Source organism: Echiichthys vipera, assembly GCF_963691815.1.
Source record: "Echiichthys vipera genome assembly, chromosome: 6".
NCBI classification, from domain to species: Eukaryota; Metazoa; Chordata; class Actinopteri; order Perciformes; family Trachinidae; genus Echiichthys; species Echiichthys vipera.
The window spans coordinates 10,507,023-10,526,337 of record NC_139831.1 but is presented as its reverse complement, the minus strand read 5'-3'; the positions used below and the strand labels follow the sequence as shown (position 1 = coordinate 10,526,337).

The 19,315-nt window shown below is 38.2% G+C and overlaps 1 protein-coding gene across 9 annotated transcripts in view; it reads left to right on the top strand.

The window, feature by feature from the left end:
• Positions 1-19,315, top strand: part of diaph2 (diaphanous-related formin 2) — a gene marked incomplete at its 3' end in the record, with an annotated part of 383,236 nt that overhangs the window by 111,162 nt on the left and 252,759 nt on the right. For all 9 annotated transcript variants that reach the window (XM_083915494.1, XM_083915493.1, XM_083915499.1 and 6 more), the window contains 7 exons: positions 5,238-5,312; positions 5,403-5,472; positions 6,113-6,249; positions 9,076-9,184; positions 11,619-11,729; positions 13,233-13,345; positions 17,153-17,269. In XM_083915494.1, the coding sequence (XP_083771620.1) occupies positions 5,238-5,312; positions 5,403-5,472; positions 6,113-6,249; positions 9,076-9,184; positions 11,619-11,729; positions 13,233-13,345; positions 17,153-17,269 (732 nt within the window). The remainder of the gene's footprint in view (positions 1-5,237; positions 5,313-5,402; positions 5,473-6,112; positions 6,250-9,075; positions 9,185-11,618; positions 11,730-13,232; positions 13,346-17,152; positions 17,270-19,315) is intronic.

Here is a 19,315-nt window from a genome sequence, read left to right as displayed (position 1 = left end):
ACCATTGTTTTTATTTCAAGCAGCGCAAAGACTCACTGCTATTTAGCTTGGGATATTCTATCATACATTTGTATTTGATTTTATATATAAAATGAAATATATATGGATTGGATAGATATAGTGCACACATGCCATGACACATGCACATAATTTCTCATGGTTGCTCAGTGCTTAGTTCTGTCACCTTACAGCAAGATGGCCATCTGGAGCCTTTCTATTTGGAGTTTAGATGTTCTGGGTTTCCTCAGGATTTTCTCCCTCGGCCTGACAGTATGTGTTTGGCTTGTGATAGTTCTTGTGACCTGTCCAGAGTGTACTCGGCCTCTCATGAAATGCATGATGAGAAAGTATGTGACCTTGAAGAGAATAATCAATTAATAAATTTGATGCATGGATGAATATTTGCTCATGCATAACTATAGTTGTTATGGCAGCCCCTGCCAAAAAGTCATAAAATGACTTATAAATGTTATTTGACAAGAAGACACATGGTCATTTCACCGCAACATCTTTTGACTTTGTTGTATTAAGTTAACAGCAAGTCCACAACATAATTTACTTTCAATGTAGCGTACATGCCCTTTAGTACTTTACAGTTGTTTTTGAGCAAATCTGTGAGATTTTCAATGCATACATTTTCCATAGCAGTTAACATAACTTCAACATAATTGCATCCAACCAGTATAAATAACACAAAATATATAATAAGACATTTCTTTCCTTAGAGGCCAACCATGAATTTTTCATTTTGCCTGCGGAATATACATGATTGCAGAAAGTAACACAATTTGGTGGCACTTAACTAGAGGATTATAGTCATCAATATTAGATGAACAAGTTCCCTCCCAAGTTAATGAAATCCTTGGATGGTATGCCCACATTAGGAGAAGAGACTGATAAAAAAACAGATTCGACTTCTTGTTCCTTCAATGGTGAATCACTACATTGATGTTTTAAAGGCCCAGAGCAACAAGTACAGTGTCTGTCTGACCAAAAATGCTTTAGCCACCTCTGCAATACAAGCGTTCCTGCTCTACTTCCTAAACAACACGGTTATTTGATTAGAATATCCATTTGTAATACTGTAAACTTTATTGATTATTTTGTTGGAATAAAGGTTTTTTTTCTGAGGGAGAGGTAGAAACAGACTGGTAGGCCAGCAGCCCGTTACAGTGGCTGGCAACATTATTATTACTACAAGTAGGAGTCATAGTAGTGTTGTGTGTTTAAGAATTCAAATTTGTGTTATTAGTAGTAGAAATATGTTTTCCACTGGGGACGTTTATGTGATAAACAGAGAAAGGGCATTGCATGGCCTCAGGACAAGCACTGTAGAAGTACCATCTCTCATTTTGTCTGTGGCAACTTTTGGGACAATTAGAAGGCGGGCTGCAGAGGTCCTAAGGGTATATGTGAGGGGACAGAAAATGATCGACAGTCTGGGATGTAGGGAGGAGTCAAAACATTTAGTGCCTAAATAACCTTGCGTAGGACTGCATTATGTTGCATCCTGCAGCAGGGCAAACATTTTTGATGAAAAAATTGCAGGCCATCCCTGTCCGTCCTTTCTTTTTTGTCTTTTTCGGTTTCAGTCCAACAACAATAGAGGAAAGGTAAACATGGAGCAGACATTTTCCACAAACATCTGCTGCAAAATTTGCAATTCATGAAAATACCAGCCTTACACTGTGGGTACCTGAAAGACACCAAGGGTGTAACATAACATTGTCACTACATTAATGTGTGATACAGAACTGAAAAATGTATTGCACTGTAACATCAACCAATCTTAAAAGTTTAGAATTGCCTGGCTTTCCTTCTTTCTTTTTTTTCAATGTTGGAGTGTTGATGTTAAACAATGTTTAGCATTGACTGTTGACACAGTGTAAATAGATTTTGGCTTGCCCAAACCACTGAAATGTTTTTTCAGTCTTTCAGTCTGTTGGTCACAGTCAGCCAGCGGATGGGTTCCCTGACTGGCCGTTGTGTGACAGCATGCGTGTGTGCGTGTGTGTGTGTGTGTGTGTGTGCGAGCGAGCGAGCTCATTTCCAAACATACAGTACCAGATGTCCAGTTTCCCTTATCTTCCTCCAGAGCCTCCCTTCTGCTCTGTTCTGTTCACCAAGAGAATCCTCATGAAGACATTTCTATATTGGCATTTGCTATTCTTAAGTAACGTTTTATGGAGAAAAAAACAAGGTGGTTTATTTATTAATTTAAGAGAGTAATTCATTCAAAGAGAAGAAATTGCATTGCTATTTTTTTAAGAATTGACAGTTTCTCACTAGAAAGCACACAGTGAGGAGAGAATCCCCTGACAAAGAGCAAAAACAGAGTGAGCAAGTGGTAATGATTGTGGTACTATTGGATGAGAAGGTACATTTGAAATATGATCTTCATTTCTGTTTCACTTGATGTAAAATCAATTACTTTAGTTAATTAAATAGTAGCATAGTAGACGGACACCATTTACACCTTGTTTGCTGTGATAACTGAAAAGCATGGCATAAAAAATTTTTGTATACAACTCTCACTACTTGTCTTTGCTACAGTGGACAAAGCATTTATTTTTCTTTAGTGCTGTTCTCACACCTTGTTAGGGTCACACAGCATACCCAGTATATCCCATATTGCAGTTACACTGTGTAATAAACTGAATTTCTTTTCACAAATATTGGTTCCATTACTTGTTCTCTGAAGACTGACATGAAGGAGCATAAACAAAGCCTGTGGATTTACTGAACTGTGCTCCATCAGCCATGTAATGTCCTTTCCCTCTTTGTTGTCCCACTGGTAATATATACGTGTGCCAGTTTCTTCTTTTATGGCCTTAAGTATAAAGCAAAGAAGAAAAAATTCAAACAGGAAGGCTCGTTGTAAATGGACGTTTACACATTCGCATTTCGATATTCTGTTTTCATTAAGAAGACAGAGCATCATTATACGACCTCAATTCACATGAAGTTGGGACGTTGAGTAAAACACAAATAAAAACAGAATACAATGATTTGTTTTTGTATTATATATTCAATTGAACACACTAATCCGATAAGATATTAAGATATTTGATGTTCAAACTGATAAACTTTATTGTTTTTTGCAAAAAATCACAAATTATGAATTTAATGTCTGCAACATGTCCCAAAAAAGCTTGGACAGGGTCATTTTTACCCCTGTGTTAAACCACGTTTCCTTTTTAACAACACTCAATAAGCATTTGGGAACTGAGGACACTAAGTGTTGAAGCTTTGTAGGTGGAATTCTTTTCCATTCTTGCTTGATGTACGACTTTAGTTGCTCGACAGTGTGGGCTCTCCGTTGTCATATTTTGCGTTTCATAATACGCCACACATTTTCAACGGGAGACAGGTCTGGACTCCAGGCAGACCAGTCTAGTACCTGCGCCTTTTTTTACTACAAAGCCACGCTGTTGTAACATGTGCAGAATGTGGCTTGACATTGTCTTGCTGAAATAAGCAGGGACGTCCCTGAAAAAGACATTGCTTGGATGACAGCATATGTTGCTCCAAAACCAATATTTACATTTTTTTTTGCATTAGTGGTGCCTTCAGAGATGTGAAGTTATCCATGCCATAGGCACTAACATACGCATACCATCACAGGCTTTTGAACTTAGCACTGATAATAATCTGGATGGTCCTTTTCCTCTTTGTAGATGTAGCAATGAACCATGTTAACTGTCAGAAGTATTCCTGAGCCCACGTTGTAATATCCTTTACATAATTATGTTGGTTTTTAATGCAGTGCTGTCTGAGGGATGGAGGTCAAAGGCATTTAATGTTGGTTTTCGGCCTTGCCGCTTACGTGCAGATATTTCTCCAGATTCTCTGAATCCCTAAATTCTTTGCAGTTGTAAGTTGAGAAAGTTGTTCTTAAACTCTTGGAATATTTGCTCACGCAGTTGTTCACAAAGAGGTGAACCTTGCTTCATCCTTGCCTGTGAACGACTGAGCCTTTTGGGGATACTCCCTTTATACCCAATCATGACACCCATCTGTTTCCAATTAACTTGTTCACCTTTGGAATGTTGCAAACTGGTGTTTTTTAAGCATTCTTCAACTTTCCCAGTCTTTTGTTGCCCCTGTCCCAACTTTTTTCGAACATGTTGCAGGCATCAAATTCAAAATTAGTGAATGTTTGCAAAAAAAAAGTGTATTAGTTTGAACATTAAATATATTGTCTTTGTAGTCAATTCAATTTCATATAAAAAGGATTTGCAGATCATTGTTTCCTGTTTTTATTTAAGTTTTACGCAATGTTCCAACTTAATGCGAATTGGGGTTGTACACTTCACTAAATATCAATAACTTCTTTTCTGCTTATCTACTAACAGAATTGTAGGTGGTGGTGGTGGTGGGTGGGGTTGTAGCCTGTTCTACTTTCGTCATAGATCAAAGAAATACCTCACCTCAACTCTGCCAGTTGCCTCAGGCTACTGCATCTCATTCCTAATTGAGGGTCTCTTCCGACTCACTGACTACAATACAAATGACTTTAATACTCAAGCCATTATTATTTCAAATCATTGTCAAAAAAGTGGGATAAATCATTGACTTATGCTCCATTAATGTCTGAAAATTGCTCCATGTATTTTGCTTTATTGACAGTTAGGGGCCTGAAAACAAGTAATGCTAATGACATAATCTGCTTGTGACCACACTGTCCTGCCCACCCTCCTCCTGCCTCTCTACTCTCCTGGCTTAGACAAACGGGCTCATCTGTACTGGATCATTTGCCGTCTCCTGATACGCTGTGGTTTATAGCCAATTATCTCTTGCAATCCATTATCGATTACAGTGTTATCTTTCTTGCATTGCTTAATCTTTTGGCACAGGAACACAACAGCTCTAAGGGGGGCCTGGATACAAACAGCTTAGCGATGGGAACACTAGTTAAGATGGATGGGTGTTCATTTGCTTGTAGATGGGTACAGTTTAAATTCAAACTCATTCGGATTGTATTCAGTATCAGGGAGGGCAGGGTGGTTTTTCATTTGCGGCTCTCCCTGCTAGGAATTAAATTCTACAACAGTCAATTTATCTAAGTGAGTGTTAAAGCTTTAATATTAGTCTGAGTGACTGATTTCCTCTGAGCTTAATACAACACGGTTTGCTTTCCTCTATGAATTGATTTGGCTTACAATATACCAGCGGGGCAATAATTTGGACTGAATATTGGCTAACTGGTTTTCTGTGTGTCTTTGTCCTCTTTCTAGTTGGGTTAATAACTTTGGTCATGAGGGTCTTGGCCTTCTTCTGGATGCTTTGGAGAAGCTGCTGGACAAGAAACAGTAAGTGATCTCCCATGACATCTCGTCTCTGTATACAGTACCAGGTTCTGTTCATATTATCACAATAACCTTTTGATTTTTGTTTTTCAGGCAAGAGAATATCGATAAACGTAACCAGCATAAACTTATCCAATGCTTGAAGGCTTTCATGAACAATAAGGTTTGTATGAGTCAACAAAGGAAAGCTGATCCACACATGTGATTCATTAGATAAATTATTCTATATAAATGACATTTAATAATACAGCTTGGATGCAGTCTTAAACAAGTGAAAAGTGTCAATAACTAAAAACCACAAGCAAGTGTAGAAGCCACTCTTTTTCCATTTGTATTAAACATCTTAGAGATTTTTAACTGTAGCTCAGGCGGTCAGGACTCAAAACCTCAGATCTTTTAATTATCCTTTTTGGGAACGTCTGGCTCATTTCTCAAAAGTGGCACACATTTCAAGGATAGATGAGCTATTGGTATTGCTTCTCGCAGAGCTAATCCCCACACGTGGTCATCTCTGCCCATTCCTTCAGTCGTGGGTAGACTAAAAGGTACAGGAGACTATAAGTATTTGTCCCAGTAGTCCTGTCCTGAATTGAATTAATTCATCATCCTCATTTTCTCCCATGGCCTCGTTGCACCTCCTTAAAAGAAAATTAAGGCTAACTATAATTTACGTACATTAGAGCTTCTTTGTATTATTCATTTTTTACTTGAAGTGAAAGTTCTCCATACATGCAAATGTTCTCATTAATTTATACCCAATGGACCTATGCTGTGTTATCCCCCCTCTCTTCCATGTTTCACAGTATGGACTGCAAAGGATCTTGGGAGATGAGCGGAGCCTGTTGCTGTTGGCACGAGCAATTGACCCCAAACAGACCAGCATGATGACCGAGACTGTCAAAATTCTCTCTGCTTTCTGTATAATTGGAGAGGAAAATATGTAAGTTAAAGTCAAATTACCTAATCACTTGTCACATTCATCCCCACACATCTTGCTCCTGAACACTTTCTCATGTCTTGAATACCATTAAACAGACAATAGATAGCCTTTCAAATGCCCACCCACTCAACATGTAAATCATAAGCCAAAAGTATTAAGTAAGATAACGATTTTGTCACAGTTAAGATTATAAGCTTCAGTTATATTTGCAGAGGTTTCAAAATATTTACCATTGAGACTTTCACTGCTGCCCCAGGAAAATAGGTAGAATAGACATCCACTTTTTATGCCAAGAGAGTTTAGTGACATAAACAGTTGTTCAGTATAAAATGCCTCATTTATCATGTTTAATCACATTGGCTCGTTGATCATTGGATCGATATATCAATTCAAATCAATGTATCTTTAAACTCATATTTTGTTTTGTAATTTGAATTAAATTGCCATTTAAGTACTTTTGCTTAACCTCTTTCATCCAAAGATGAAAGCAAGTTTTTATTGTTCAAAGTTGAGTGAGGGACACATTTCTTTCTTAGTAAATCACAAATGATATGGAAACACCACACCTCAAAATCCAGACTGATGACTGGAATGAAATGCAGATGAATGATGAGCAAGACATGGTCATTCTCTGCTGTGTTTACATGCTCAGTAATTTTTTAGCAAGAGGGAAGGAGACGGCTGCTTCTTGTAAACACTGGAATATCACTATTGCTTCAGTCTTCTCACACCGGGTGGTATACACTCAGACAGAGACTGCACTGCAGACATACATGTTTACCCACTGTGAACATATACTGTATTTACAGATGACCTCGGACTGTATAGACGTTTACTGTGTCACATGGTCAGATAATACAGTTTAGTCTGTTTAATGTGTTCAACTACTCAGTGTAGTTTGCCACAGACACACAACCTGACAGCTTATAAATTGGATTTAAGGGAGTGTTTTTTATTGTTTCCCACAGGACCAGACTAGAATAACAATGGCACTTCAAAGTCAGTCTGTATGCAGTGGTGGAAATAAACAAACCCACAAATTCTGCTGGAGAATCTGAGTTCAGCAGTGTCTCACATCTCTGACCATCCGAATAGGCCTCTATGCTTGTAGTACTGCAAATGTGCATGGTTTCCAAAATGTTTTTTTTTACAACATCAAGAAGTTTGATTCTTAAGCTTAACATTCATTTTATCAGATACATTTTAGATTTCAGATAATTTGCTTCAAGATCATTCATTTTTTTATTGGTTTACATAGCTTTTTTTTTCTATAAAAACACAAAACAAAACCAAAAAAAGTATAATATATATATATATATATATATATATATATATATATATATATATATGTATATATATATATATATATATATATTTAATATTTAATTTAATATTGCAGTCATCACTATAATACTCAGACTTGTTGCTTGCATACAAACTCACACACAGCTATATTTAAGCACATAGGGGCTGTATAGATCTCTTTGTCTCTCACCGTTCTCAAAGTATTCAAGAATAGGCTAAAATAAACATGGGAATATCTGCCATGATCACAGCACTGCATTGAAATGTACGTATCCTGTGGAAATGACAGCCAAAGGAGCTGAGGCGTCACTTTCTGGCTCAGAAAATTCTCTGCCAACCAATATAGGGACGCTGGCTCATGTTCAACACCCACTTCAGTTGACAGCATCAAAAGGAGAACACGACAAGTTAAGCAGGTCTATCTTGCCTGTTTTGAAGCTGCGTCTGAACTGGCTTTAAAGATATTCAGTATGCAACTCCCCATGCTTGGCTGTGACTTTGTAACCCCTATCACACAGCATTGCTGTCCCATTTATCTCTGTGTCAAGCTTATTCCACACATATAGAGTCCTTTTGGCCAGACACATGATCTCCCTCTCTCGCAAAGCAACTGCTAGAATTTTGTCATACAATTTTTGGGCTGATATAGGGTAATAAAAATGCAGCAATGATGTGGTATGTGAGAAAACATGATCGCACACGCATACATTGGCTGGTCCCTACAGCTGGCATTTTGTTACTAGTGGGTCTATTTTTTATTTCTTAATATTTTTAACCAAAACAGTGAGGTGTATTTGAGGACAGGTGATTAAGCTCTTCAGTTACGACTTTGCGACCCAACCCTGGATAAGTGGTTGGAGATGCGATGAGAAGATGAGTTACACAGTTTATAAAGGCAATATAGCAAATGTGGCTTTGCAGTGAAAGAAAGACCACCTGTTGCCAATTTATATGTATGGGTATTGTAAAACAGTGTTATCATAAGTGTTCCTAAAACTTGTGTTTACCTTTATTGCAGTCTATATGTGTGTTTGTATTAGCAGCTAAGACGTTCTTTCATTCACAAATTAGAGGCTGAAATTGCTCAATGTCCTTTTTAGCTGAGCTGCACTGAGCACTTGAAAGTACTCCAATTTGCTTACCTTCTCAATAGGTGTATTTGCACATTAGCAATAATTTGCACCATTTCTCACCCAGCCAAATACACTCTGCCACAATTGCTTTGACAACTGAACACATCTGCAGAAAAACACAGTTTGTGTCTAGCATCACCTTAGTGATAGTGATGAGGTCAAAATTGGATACTGTGGAAATAATAGACCCATTGCATTCAAAGAGATGGAAAGCAGTAGCATTTGTCAGGGTGACCAAAGAGTGGCAGAGCAAATGTCCACACCAACACACAAGGGAAGATAAGATACATGGTGTTTGAGCTGAAAATTGTGAGTAAATGTCCTGTCAGTGAGGTGATAAAAGTGTTTGTTGACTTTTGTGTTGTGCCTTCTCCCTGTTTTCTTACAGCCTGGATAAGATTCTAGCTGCCATGACAATTGCTGCAGAGAGAAACAATAAAGAGAGATTTGCTCCAATAGTGGAAGGACTGGAGAACCACGAAGCCCAGCAGCTTCAGGTTAGGAATCACACACTAAATAGCAGTTAGCATCACTGTCTGATATTTTTCATGCATTCATTGCTGCTTTTTTTAAGAATAAAAGTTACCCTTATTGTTCAGCTACCCATACACCCACAATGGGCCACACAAACAGTGTTACTCTATAGCACTGTTCTGGATACTGCATCATTCAGTGGTGCAGTATACTTTTCAGGATGCCCTTGAATAGCCATACACACTGATTTATACAACCCAAACTTAATAGGAACAAAAGCAGGAGTTGTGCCATGTACAGTGGACAGAAACCTGGCATAGTCCATTGTCATCCACACAAATTCTCTTTTGTCATGAAGACAATGTTTGATGCCAGGCAAGACTGAAATTGACAGTGGTGTCACTCTGGGGTCCATTGTAGCTCAGACTCAGCTGTCTTCATACACATGTTTCTCTCAGCTTCTCTTGCTGTCTTTGGATCCACTTGTCAACCCCTCTGCACCTCTTACGCATGATGGGATGTGATCACTGGGCTATTGAAATGCACCCAGAGCTCCTTTATCATTGCTGTAATAATAAACACCTGCATCATTGGACCTCTACTGAATTTTGCGAATACCAAAAAAATATATTAAAAAAGCAGAATTGCTGAGTTTCTGAGAAGCCCTTTGTCTTCCTTTTCTATTTCTCACATGACCTCCTCCTTTCAATGTCTTGCTCAATTTTTTCTCCCATCTTACGCATAGATCCCCTCTTTTTTTTCCCATGCTGCTGTCAAGTTGGGTCTCAGAGGACTCGGTGTGAAAGGGCACCTAAAGCACCTTACCTCTCCTCATTTTCACTAGTTTTCTTCAGCAGCTGGAAAAACTATTCAACAGCCATAGAGACACTGCTTGAAACATGTTTTTGTGTGACCAAAAGCATGGAATTACTTAAGGAATTACTTTTTTAACTGCAGGGATTGTGAAGTCATGAAGGAAACTGATGAGGCGGGTGGTGCAAGTGAAAGTAGATATTCTTTTATTAGGAGGCTGTTGTTTTTCCTTTAAATTTTGCCATTAATGAAATGAAGCTCTGCTAATTGTGAAGTAAATTAAAATGCTTTGCTGATGCAGGGGGTTCAAGGAAATTAATAGACTTTTTATCCAAAACCTGTGATGGGCTGTAGAAGTAGACTTAGCTAATGTGATTAAAATGTGTTTTGCTGTAGTTCAGGTTATGCTTGTCTGCTGAGCACGAGAGAAACTCTGCATTTCAACTTTAAAACCGTCCCAGCAGTGCCACTTTTAATTACGATGTTTGGAACCCCCCTATGGCACCACTGCGGCTCTCTAAACCTAACACAGATAACGCCCTCCACCCCCAACACAACCGCTTCCCACTCAACAGTACATGGTGGAGGTATATTTGAGGTGCTTGATGTGAGTATCGTTCTCTATGCAAGAGAAGAGAGAGAATTTTACATGAGCTCCATGGCTTTCTTCACTCACATAAATTCTGTGAAGATTTGGCGGAGGTTTTTTTTATGTATCTGGTCTCTGGTGGATACAGTAAAATGTCAGGTTTCAGTGTGCAGATATTGCTTAGAGGCTCTCAAGCTTTAGTGGAACACGGAGAAGTCTGCCATGTTTTTGGTGCAAGGCACTGGTGCTCGATAGTCAATGGGGGTGTATCCTTTACTGCAACAAGCTTGTGCTTTCGAAGAGAATATGCAGTATCTTACAGTGCATCTGTATTGCAAAATAACCATAAAAGTGATGTAAAAATGTTTAGAGGAGGCAAAGCAATACAATGAGTAAAGCATATACCGTTTATAAATGTAATAATAAAAACCAACGCAGGAAACCACAGAAAATAAGGGTGAAATTAATAGATAAAATTACAGGAATCAGCATTGTTGTGGCTCTTATTAATATCACATACAAGCCAACAGTACAGGTTCAAGGTTTCAGAAGACAACGCTTTATATCATCCATGAGAATCCTTCAGCCTGGCTATCGATTGTCTGTCCAAGGAAGACTCTTTCTATTCTATTCTGTCTTATCCATGCCTTGCTCCCCTGAAACACCTTACTCCTCATTTTAATTCATCAGCGATTTCGTCTTAACCCCATCCCTCCACCCAACACACGTATCCTTACCGATAAATCCATTAATAATGCATCTCTAGTCAATAGACACATCAGACCTGTACTTTTCTACGAAGCGTCCTTGAGTACTGATAAAAGCGCTATATAAAATTGATCTATGATTATTATTATTATTACTATAATTATTATTACTATTATTATTATTATTATTATCATCTCTCTTTCTCTTGCTTTCTCTCTATTCTATCTCTACTTTCTCTATTTTAAGAGCAAATCATCACAAGGTGCATATTTAGATTTCAGAGACCAAACACAACATTTATAATTAAATTATGTAAGCTCACATTGATATGCTTGTCTACTCCACAGGTTGCTTGCATGCAGCTGATCAATGCCCTGGTCACCTCCCCCGATGATCTGGATTTCCGGATACATCTACGCAATGAGTTCCTAAGATGTGGCCTAAAGAAGATCCTGCCTGTGAGTTATCGATATATCCCACAGCACAAGTTGGGTTATTCATATGCATTAAATAATCAAGTTGTGGTCTTGACATTGTTAAAGAGATTGCATTCCAATTATTTACTTTTTCTCATGTCAATCAGTAAATTCAATCAGGGAATTACGTCAGTTCAGTCAGTCATCAGCACAAAAACTATATTGCTTCGGTAATTCTTTCACAACCACGTACCTTGTCTTATTTTTACTAGTACTGATTCCTCCATAAATACATTCAATCTCCTTACAGCACAATACATTACAGCTTGAATGGATGCTGGTTAAGTGACCAACTTTTAAATAGTTAACACATTGCCAAACACAGTTTTCAGTCTTGTGAGAACTAGAAAATAAATGTGATATTTATGTCATGTCTTTAGATTGAACAATCAGGCATACAAACAAAATAATCCACATGACACAAATGACATAAATAAGCATAGGTTTTATTATCATGAATTTAATTATTAGTCATAGAAGAAGCAGTAGTGGTATAATTAGTAGTAGTAGCAGCTTGTGTCGAGTGTGATGCAGGGCCATCACCTCATCACACAAGTCGTCCTGACATCATTATCAGCAGGCCTACACATCTTCACATGAGGTGAAGGCAAACGAGCGGCAACTCATCACTCAAGCTCTCATTTGTAGTGAACGGGGTGATCGTGTCATAGAACCGGTTGTTAATAAGTCATCCCAGCTGCTCCTGTTGATTATGACTGTCATTACTTTAATTATCTTCAATTCTGCCCCCTGATATGAAAGAGTCTCAGTGTACAGTCATTTATGAATGCCACATTCACCACTTTTAATGCCGGCATTCAAACTGACACTCGTTCATCTAATTATGAGTTATGCTCAGGAGTCGGCGTAGCTGCTGGCAAATAAAAAGTGAACTCCGCCGGAAAAAAAAGAGCACAATTTGTTTTGTTCTTATAGTCCTTGACACATGTATTTGGCTCTCCTCCTCTCCCGCCTTCCCTTTTTTTCGATGCATTGTGCACCTCCCTCCGAACTGCTGTTGCTCAAGACAGATGGCGCAGCCAAAAAACAGTGCAGGGTGATTGATACCTGCAGAAATTGGGTTACATTTGGCCCTGTCTCCATCTGTAAACTCCACTGCCGGTGATTCATAGAGAAGTGGTAAAGAGCACTGTTGTAGCCTCTTGTGGCTGGAACAGGTGTGCAGGAATAGGTACTGACTGGAATACCTAGAGATGAGAGTTCAGGATGTCTCAGTTCACAGTTCTCTGTACAGCTGGAACAGGAAAACTAATATTCTAGTATTCCAATTTTTTACAATAGACTTGATTAACAGTGACTCATAAAAGTTTCAACAAGATTCAACAGAGTAATAAATTGTTAAAAGCTAAATCTAAGTTATATCTTGCAGGTGACGCGACTTTTTATCATGATCTACACTGCAAGATGCCCTTTTTTTATAACTTCATATTTTTTGCTGTCTGCTGTATGTCTAACTCATTCTAGGAGCTGAAAGAGACAGAGGAGCTAGACATCCAGCTGAAGGTGTTCAATGAAAACAAGGAGGAGGACTCTATTGAACTCTCCCATCGCCTGGATGACATCCGTGCTGAGATGGAATATCCTTTTGTCCTCCCTCTGTGTGAATATACAGATGAATAGAGCTTCAGTCAGTTCTAGCAATGATATATGAGTTTACATTGTGGATTTGGCCAAGCTTTACAGGCTAAAGCCTTTTGTGGCTTGGTTAATTAGAGAAGGTTATGAAGTGCTAGGGCACAATATCCAGCTCCAAATATGACCAGGTATGCTAGTTAAATAACCTTGTCATAGAACCTCCCATCTCCCACCTTATTCTCATCCTCTCATCTTGTCTTCACTTTTTTTCCTTTGTCTGTTGTCAACAGTAATATATCAAACAGGTAAATGCTCTTCTGTTCTACTATTTAATTTTTTTTTTGTTATATTATATTACATACACAAGGTTTCTCCTGTTCAGGCTTTATCACTCCTTGTTTTCTGTAAATTTTTTAGAAATGTGAATTTTCTTCCCCAGCTCTCTACTGGTGTCCGTTTAACCCCAAACATGTAGTGTAGAAGTTCATAAGGCGAGCAGTAATTTAGTCCAGACTGGGAAACTTCTTCAAGCATCCCAGAGAAGACCGCTTAAATAATTCACATATCTTCTCTAAGGCTATGTATGAACGGCTGACATTGTGAGCAGACAAACCAGACGCTGACATTGTTATGCTGATGTTAATTTCAGCAACCTTTTTCTCCTGCCAAATCTCTGAGTTCAAGTACTGGAACAAAGTGCTGCAATGAGTGACAGCTGCAGTTGACACGTGTAGTTGAGGGGAGGCGGTTGTGTATGTGTGTACGTGAGGAGAAGATGTAGAGGAAAAAAAAGTGCACCTGGATTAATGATGTGCTTGAGCAGGTTCACAAATGAGAAGTCCCAATGTTTGTTTCCAAGGACAATGTGGTATTGATCTGCAGACTCCGAGCATGATTTGAATGCCTAGGCTACCCTTTTCTATCTTTCTGCAAAGCATACACACAGGTATATGCACGATATCATGCTGGTAGTACTTCTACTACCTGAGCATTGCATATGTGTCTTGTTTCTCCCAGCAGTTTCATGAATATTAACCTGACGAGGCTTGTCTCCTCTGTGTCCGGCCCGGGTCCATTTGCCGAGGAGGTGACTCCAGGCCACTAATACATATTAATGAGCTGTGGAATGGTGATTGATTGACCCCACCACCGACTGGCCTACGTCACACTTGACTGCCACTCATGTTTATTCATAATTTGGAAAGGGAGTGTAAAGAGAGAGACAGAGAGCGAGTCAGAGCGAGACAGAGAGCAAGAAAGAGAGCGCAGAGGGGGTGTCATCCGATGGATTGGCATTCTACATTAGGTTTATGTCTGCAGCTTAGTGATAGATGAAGCTAGTTGGATACTTTCCCAGTCTGAACTCCTTCTCATGTCCTCTCAAATGCTGCTGTGGTGAGGCTATAATTGAATCTCCCAGGATTGGTAATTCTCCCAGGCTTCATATTCAGCTAATACAAGGGAAGGAAATGAAACTGCAGAGCAACCCGTATTCCCATCCCTCTCTCTCTAAAAATTGATATGGGATAGGAGTTTAATTACAGACATTGTTGAAATTAATAGGAAAAGTGTCAAACAGTATTTAAAAGAATTGATCCTCTCCAATTGCAGCTGCTGCAGATTGTTTTGTGTGGATGATCGCATGGGAAATAGAAAATGAAGTTAAATGCTGTGCTGTGTTTCTTATTTTTTTAAAAAAAATTTTGAGGAAATAAATTCTGAATTATTGATGCTCTCTTACAGAGTCATCCTTCATTAACTGTTGATGAAACCTGGCAAATATTAGGAAAGAAATTAAGCACTGACAAGATCAACTCATCTTTAAAACATGTGAGTGGGACCCTTGTAATCTGTGTTGTTGGTCCATTACATCACTATATCTGTAAACTATCATAACAAATTAGTAGCAGAAGAAATGTAGCTGTTGCCCTAGGTGGTCTGTTAAGTCTTAATTTGACTTTAAAGGAGATCTATTATACTCCTTTCCGGGTTCATGCTTTCATTTTGTGTTTCTACAAGAAACTTTCATGCTGCTCATGGCTGCTGCGCCTGTATTCACCCTCTGTCTGAGATTCTCTGTTACAACACCTGGGTCTTTAAGACCCTTCCACAAAAAAAGCACAAACTGCTCTGATTGGTCAGCACTTCTGGGTGTCTGCTCCCCCGCTCTTGCCATCTCTGTACAACTGCAGAAGACTGACTTCAATGGATTGTATAGTGGGAAGTCCAGAAGCATCCTTGCCGTTCCAGCAGGAGTGAGATCTAAAATTGGAGAGAAGTTAACAACACCAGCAACCAAGATTACAGCTGTCCATGACGTTAGCATATAGGTACATGTTTTTAGCAATGGACTGGAAGTAAATCTAGCAGCATTTTCTACCATCCCAAATGGAGGCTTTCAAACCAAACACTACACGACACTACACTACATGTTCTAAGAGGAATGTGATCCAGTGGTTGAAATAAAGTCATATGTCTGACTGCTTGGTGCAGGACTGTATTGCAAGTTGATGTGCAAATCACCGTTAGCACCCTTAATAACTTAAGCTACATTGCTTTGTTGATGAAAGAGCCCTTTGAGTGGTGTGATCAAATAAAAACTTGACTGTTGCTGACCTTATTCCTTAGGAAAAGCAAGATTAATTTTGCAATCTTAAACCCACTTTCTTGGAGGGCTGCCCCTGTTGAAAGTGTCACTTTGCTTTGCAGTCAGTATGTTGCTCTATGTCAATATTTTAGCACACATTGTCAAGATGCATACTGCCTATTAAGGTGGCAATCAGGTTTTCATCACTGCAAGCTTGTTAGTCTTCTTTTTTTCTGCATGTGTGCACATATCTAAGGGGCTTATTCCAGTTTTTCAAATAAGATGAGTCTCCACGGGAAAATACTCCTGTCTCAGGCATACAAATTAAATAGGCCCAAAATCATTTGTTTTCCTGGGTTCTTTGCTTTCTTGAGCTACACTTTTAGAACACTATTAGAAGTTTTAGAAACACAATTTTTTTTTTACCTTGTACTACAAATCAACCATTGACATAAACATTACATTTTTTAATGAAATTCAATGCAGGTACATACAGTATATTCTTCTAAACTCTGTGCCATATAGTCCTTGATTGTTTTTGATTAGATCATTTCAATATCAACCATTTCATGTCTCTTTGAACAATAGGCGTCACAAATAAATTCTTAGTTAAATACTTAAATACTAAAACAAATGCTCAGCAAATAATCATTAAAGTTGTATGGAGTATGATATTTGAACATGGAAGAATGGAAAGATAGACCGTCTGCTTTAACATTTGTTTTAAATGTCAAAGCCATCACTACTTTCTCCTGGGGAAAGCAAACGTAAGACACGTAATCGATACCTTTTGTAAGTTTAACATTTTGATGTTTTTTCTCCTGAGTACATGCCAGTTTCAACCTGAGAACTGTATTGTTGCCCCAAAAAAGATCAACTCACCATAATTCTTGTCTCAAATATTCAAACCATTGCGTTCTCCATGTAATTAATTTCCTTTATCCTGGAGAGTGGCAGGTAAACCACAGGGGGTATTCTTTATTATCCCCAGAGAGAGAATGGATAAGAGGAATCACATCTCTGTTTGCCTTTGCACAATAATACCTGAAAACCTGAGGTGGGGAACTGTAAGGGAAAATAAATAAGTATTTATAAACAAAACAAGAACTTAAAAAATGTAAATGTTTACAAAATGTTGAATAACATACTGTACAAAAAAATAATGCTTTAAATATTAATTAATACTGCCATGAAGTTGTTTTCCTTAACCTTGCCCTTGTACTGATATGAATGAAGTGTACCATCTCCTGTCCAATATGGTGAAAGACACTGGCTCAGAGGCCTACTTCCTGTCAGTCCTTCAGCACCTTTTGCTCATCAGGAATGACTATTACATCAGGTAAGTTCCGTTTGATTTCACACCGCTGGTCTCTTATTGAACCATGACCTCAGGATGCTCTACTGTATGTCAGTGTGATTGGACAGTCTTTGCTTTGTTTTTTGTTTTGTCTTTGACAGTAGATATGAAACACCCCATACAGCACTCAGAGCATATCTGTTACTTATGGGAAGCCGTTTCCTCTGTGGGTCTGTTTGTTTGGTTTTGATAACATAAAAGGAAAAGCCCGGTTTGTTGCATACATTTATTATCCTAAAAGTAATAGACTTGTTGATGGCTGAAAGCCAAACTTCAGCTATATTTTCTATTGCTGTTACTCTGTCATTGTCATTTACCCTGAACTGTTGCCTGTGAAAGCAACATTATTGGCTCTTGTATTCACTATTTCACTTCAAATTTAAGGTCATTATCTGAGCATAGAAAAGTAGATTAACATTTAGATGGAACAACAATTACAACCAATTCTAGAAATACACTGAGAAAATAAAGAATTATACAAAATACACATAAAGATAAATGAACATTTTCAGTATAAATAGAAATAAAAAAAAAAATAGCTAAATAGTACAGAATGTTCAGTATCAGTCAATTGCTGACCATTTAAATAAAGAATAAATAAATAGAAATAAATAGCTATGACACCATTTTCTAAATCACCCCAAGCATCGTTTTCTGTAAACAATGTTTTGATATTGGTGCATATTGCAATATATACACTGATACTGATGGATTCTAACATGTCTATTATAGGCCCAAACGATAAATTGGTCTGGCTCTATTGTTAAGTAATTCTAAACTGTTGGGTTGGCTTTCTACTTCCTTTGAATAGCAAATATGTCATTCACTGAGCAGGAAGGCAACCATTCCTCTGAATGAATGACACTGATAAATTCACTGCTGTGTCAGACCTTTTGCAGAAATAAGACATACAAAAATATGGAAGACGTAGGGAGGATGCAAGAAAGAAGATTCATTTACCATAGGCAAGTCATTGTTCCCTTGGAGTTATAAATAATGCATTCCAAAATTAATTTCTAGGAAGTGAGAGCTACAATTCACATTAACCATCTAGTACAGCTACGTCCACCTGGGCTCCAGTGTCAATGTACCCTTCTGTGAGCTAGCAATAACAGTGGATCAGTTCCAGCGCTCACAGATGGTCTTTTTAAAGATATGTTTTTGAAATATTTTTTTCCCTCCCGCCTCCATCACAAATGCAAGGACAAACCCACACATGTACACACACAGACATTAACACCAGGAATTCATTCTGACTCAGGCCTTTTATTTCTCATACATCACTGGTGTGTGATTTAAGATGATGGAAGATGAACATGCAGCTATTTTTAATAGATACTATCTATCTTTTTCATTCTCCCCCCTAAAGTTACCATCTTTTCATGTTGTATGTGTGTAATATGTGGTCAGCTAGTAACAAAAAAAATCGGCAGGTAAGAGATTGTGTAGTAGCAAAATATTGCTCTACTTAAAATATTTTAATGGTGCCGTCTTAGGTTACAATAGGTATGTTGTATAAACGTGTGACAAACTTTGGTGATCAAAGGAATGCATCTGTGCTCATAATATTCTATCTAATCTAAATTATTATGTTTTTATCATTGTTTGTATTGGAATTGATGCTGTAGTTAGTACCTTGATTCATGTGAAATAATTCAATTAAATTATTTAATAAGATCATACATATTCCAGTAATAAGAAGGTCTACAGTGGGCAAATGGTTTAAGTACTATGTCTACTGTCATTCCTCCTCACACATTGGTTGTTGCGCTCCCCTCCGGGGCTAGGTTTATTTTTGATAATTAATCTCTCACTGCAAGCCTAATGAATGGGAACACATCCAACCCACCCAGTAAATATAGAGCAGATCTGTTCTTTTGGAGCCTAGTGACATGGGGATTACACTGGTTATATGGAGCATAGCTGGATCAAGTGGCTGGGGCTGTGCTGAACTGCAAGCTATCATTGGAAGAAATGAAGGTGCCAAAGTAAAAGAAGAGGTTGGGAATGATGCAGGGGACATATGCT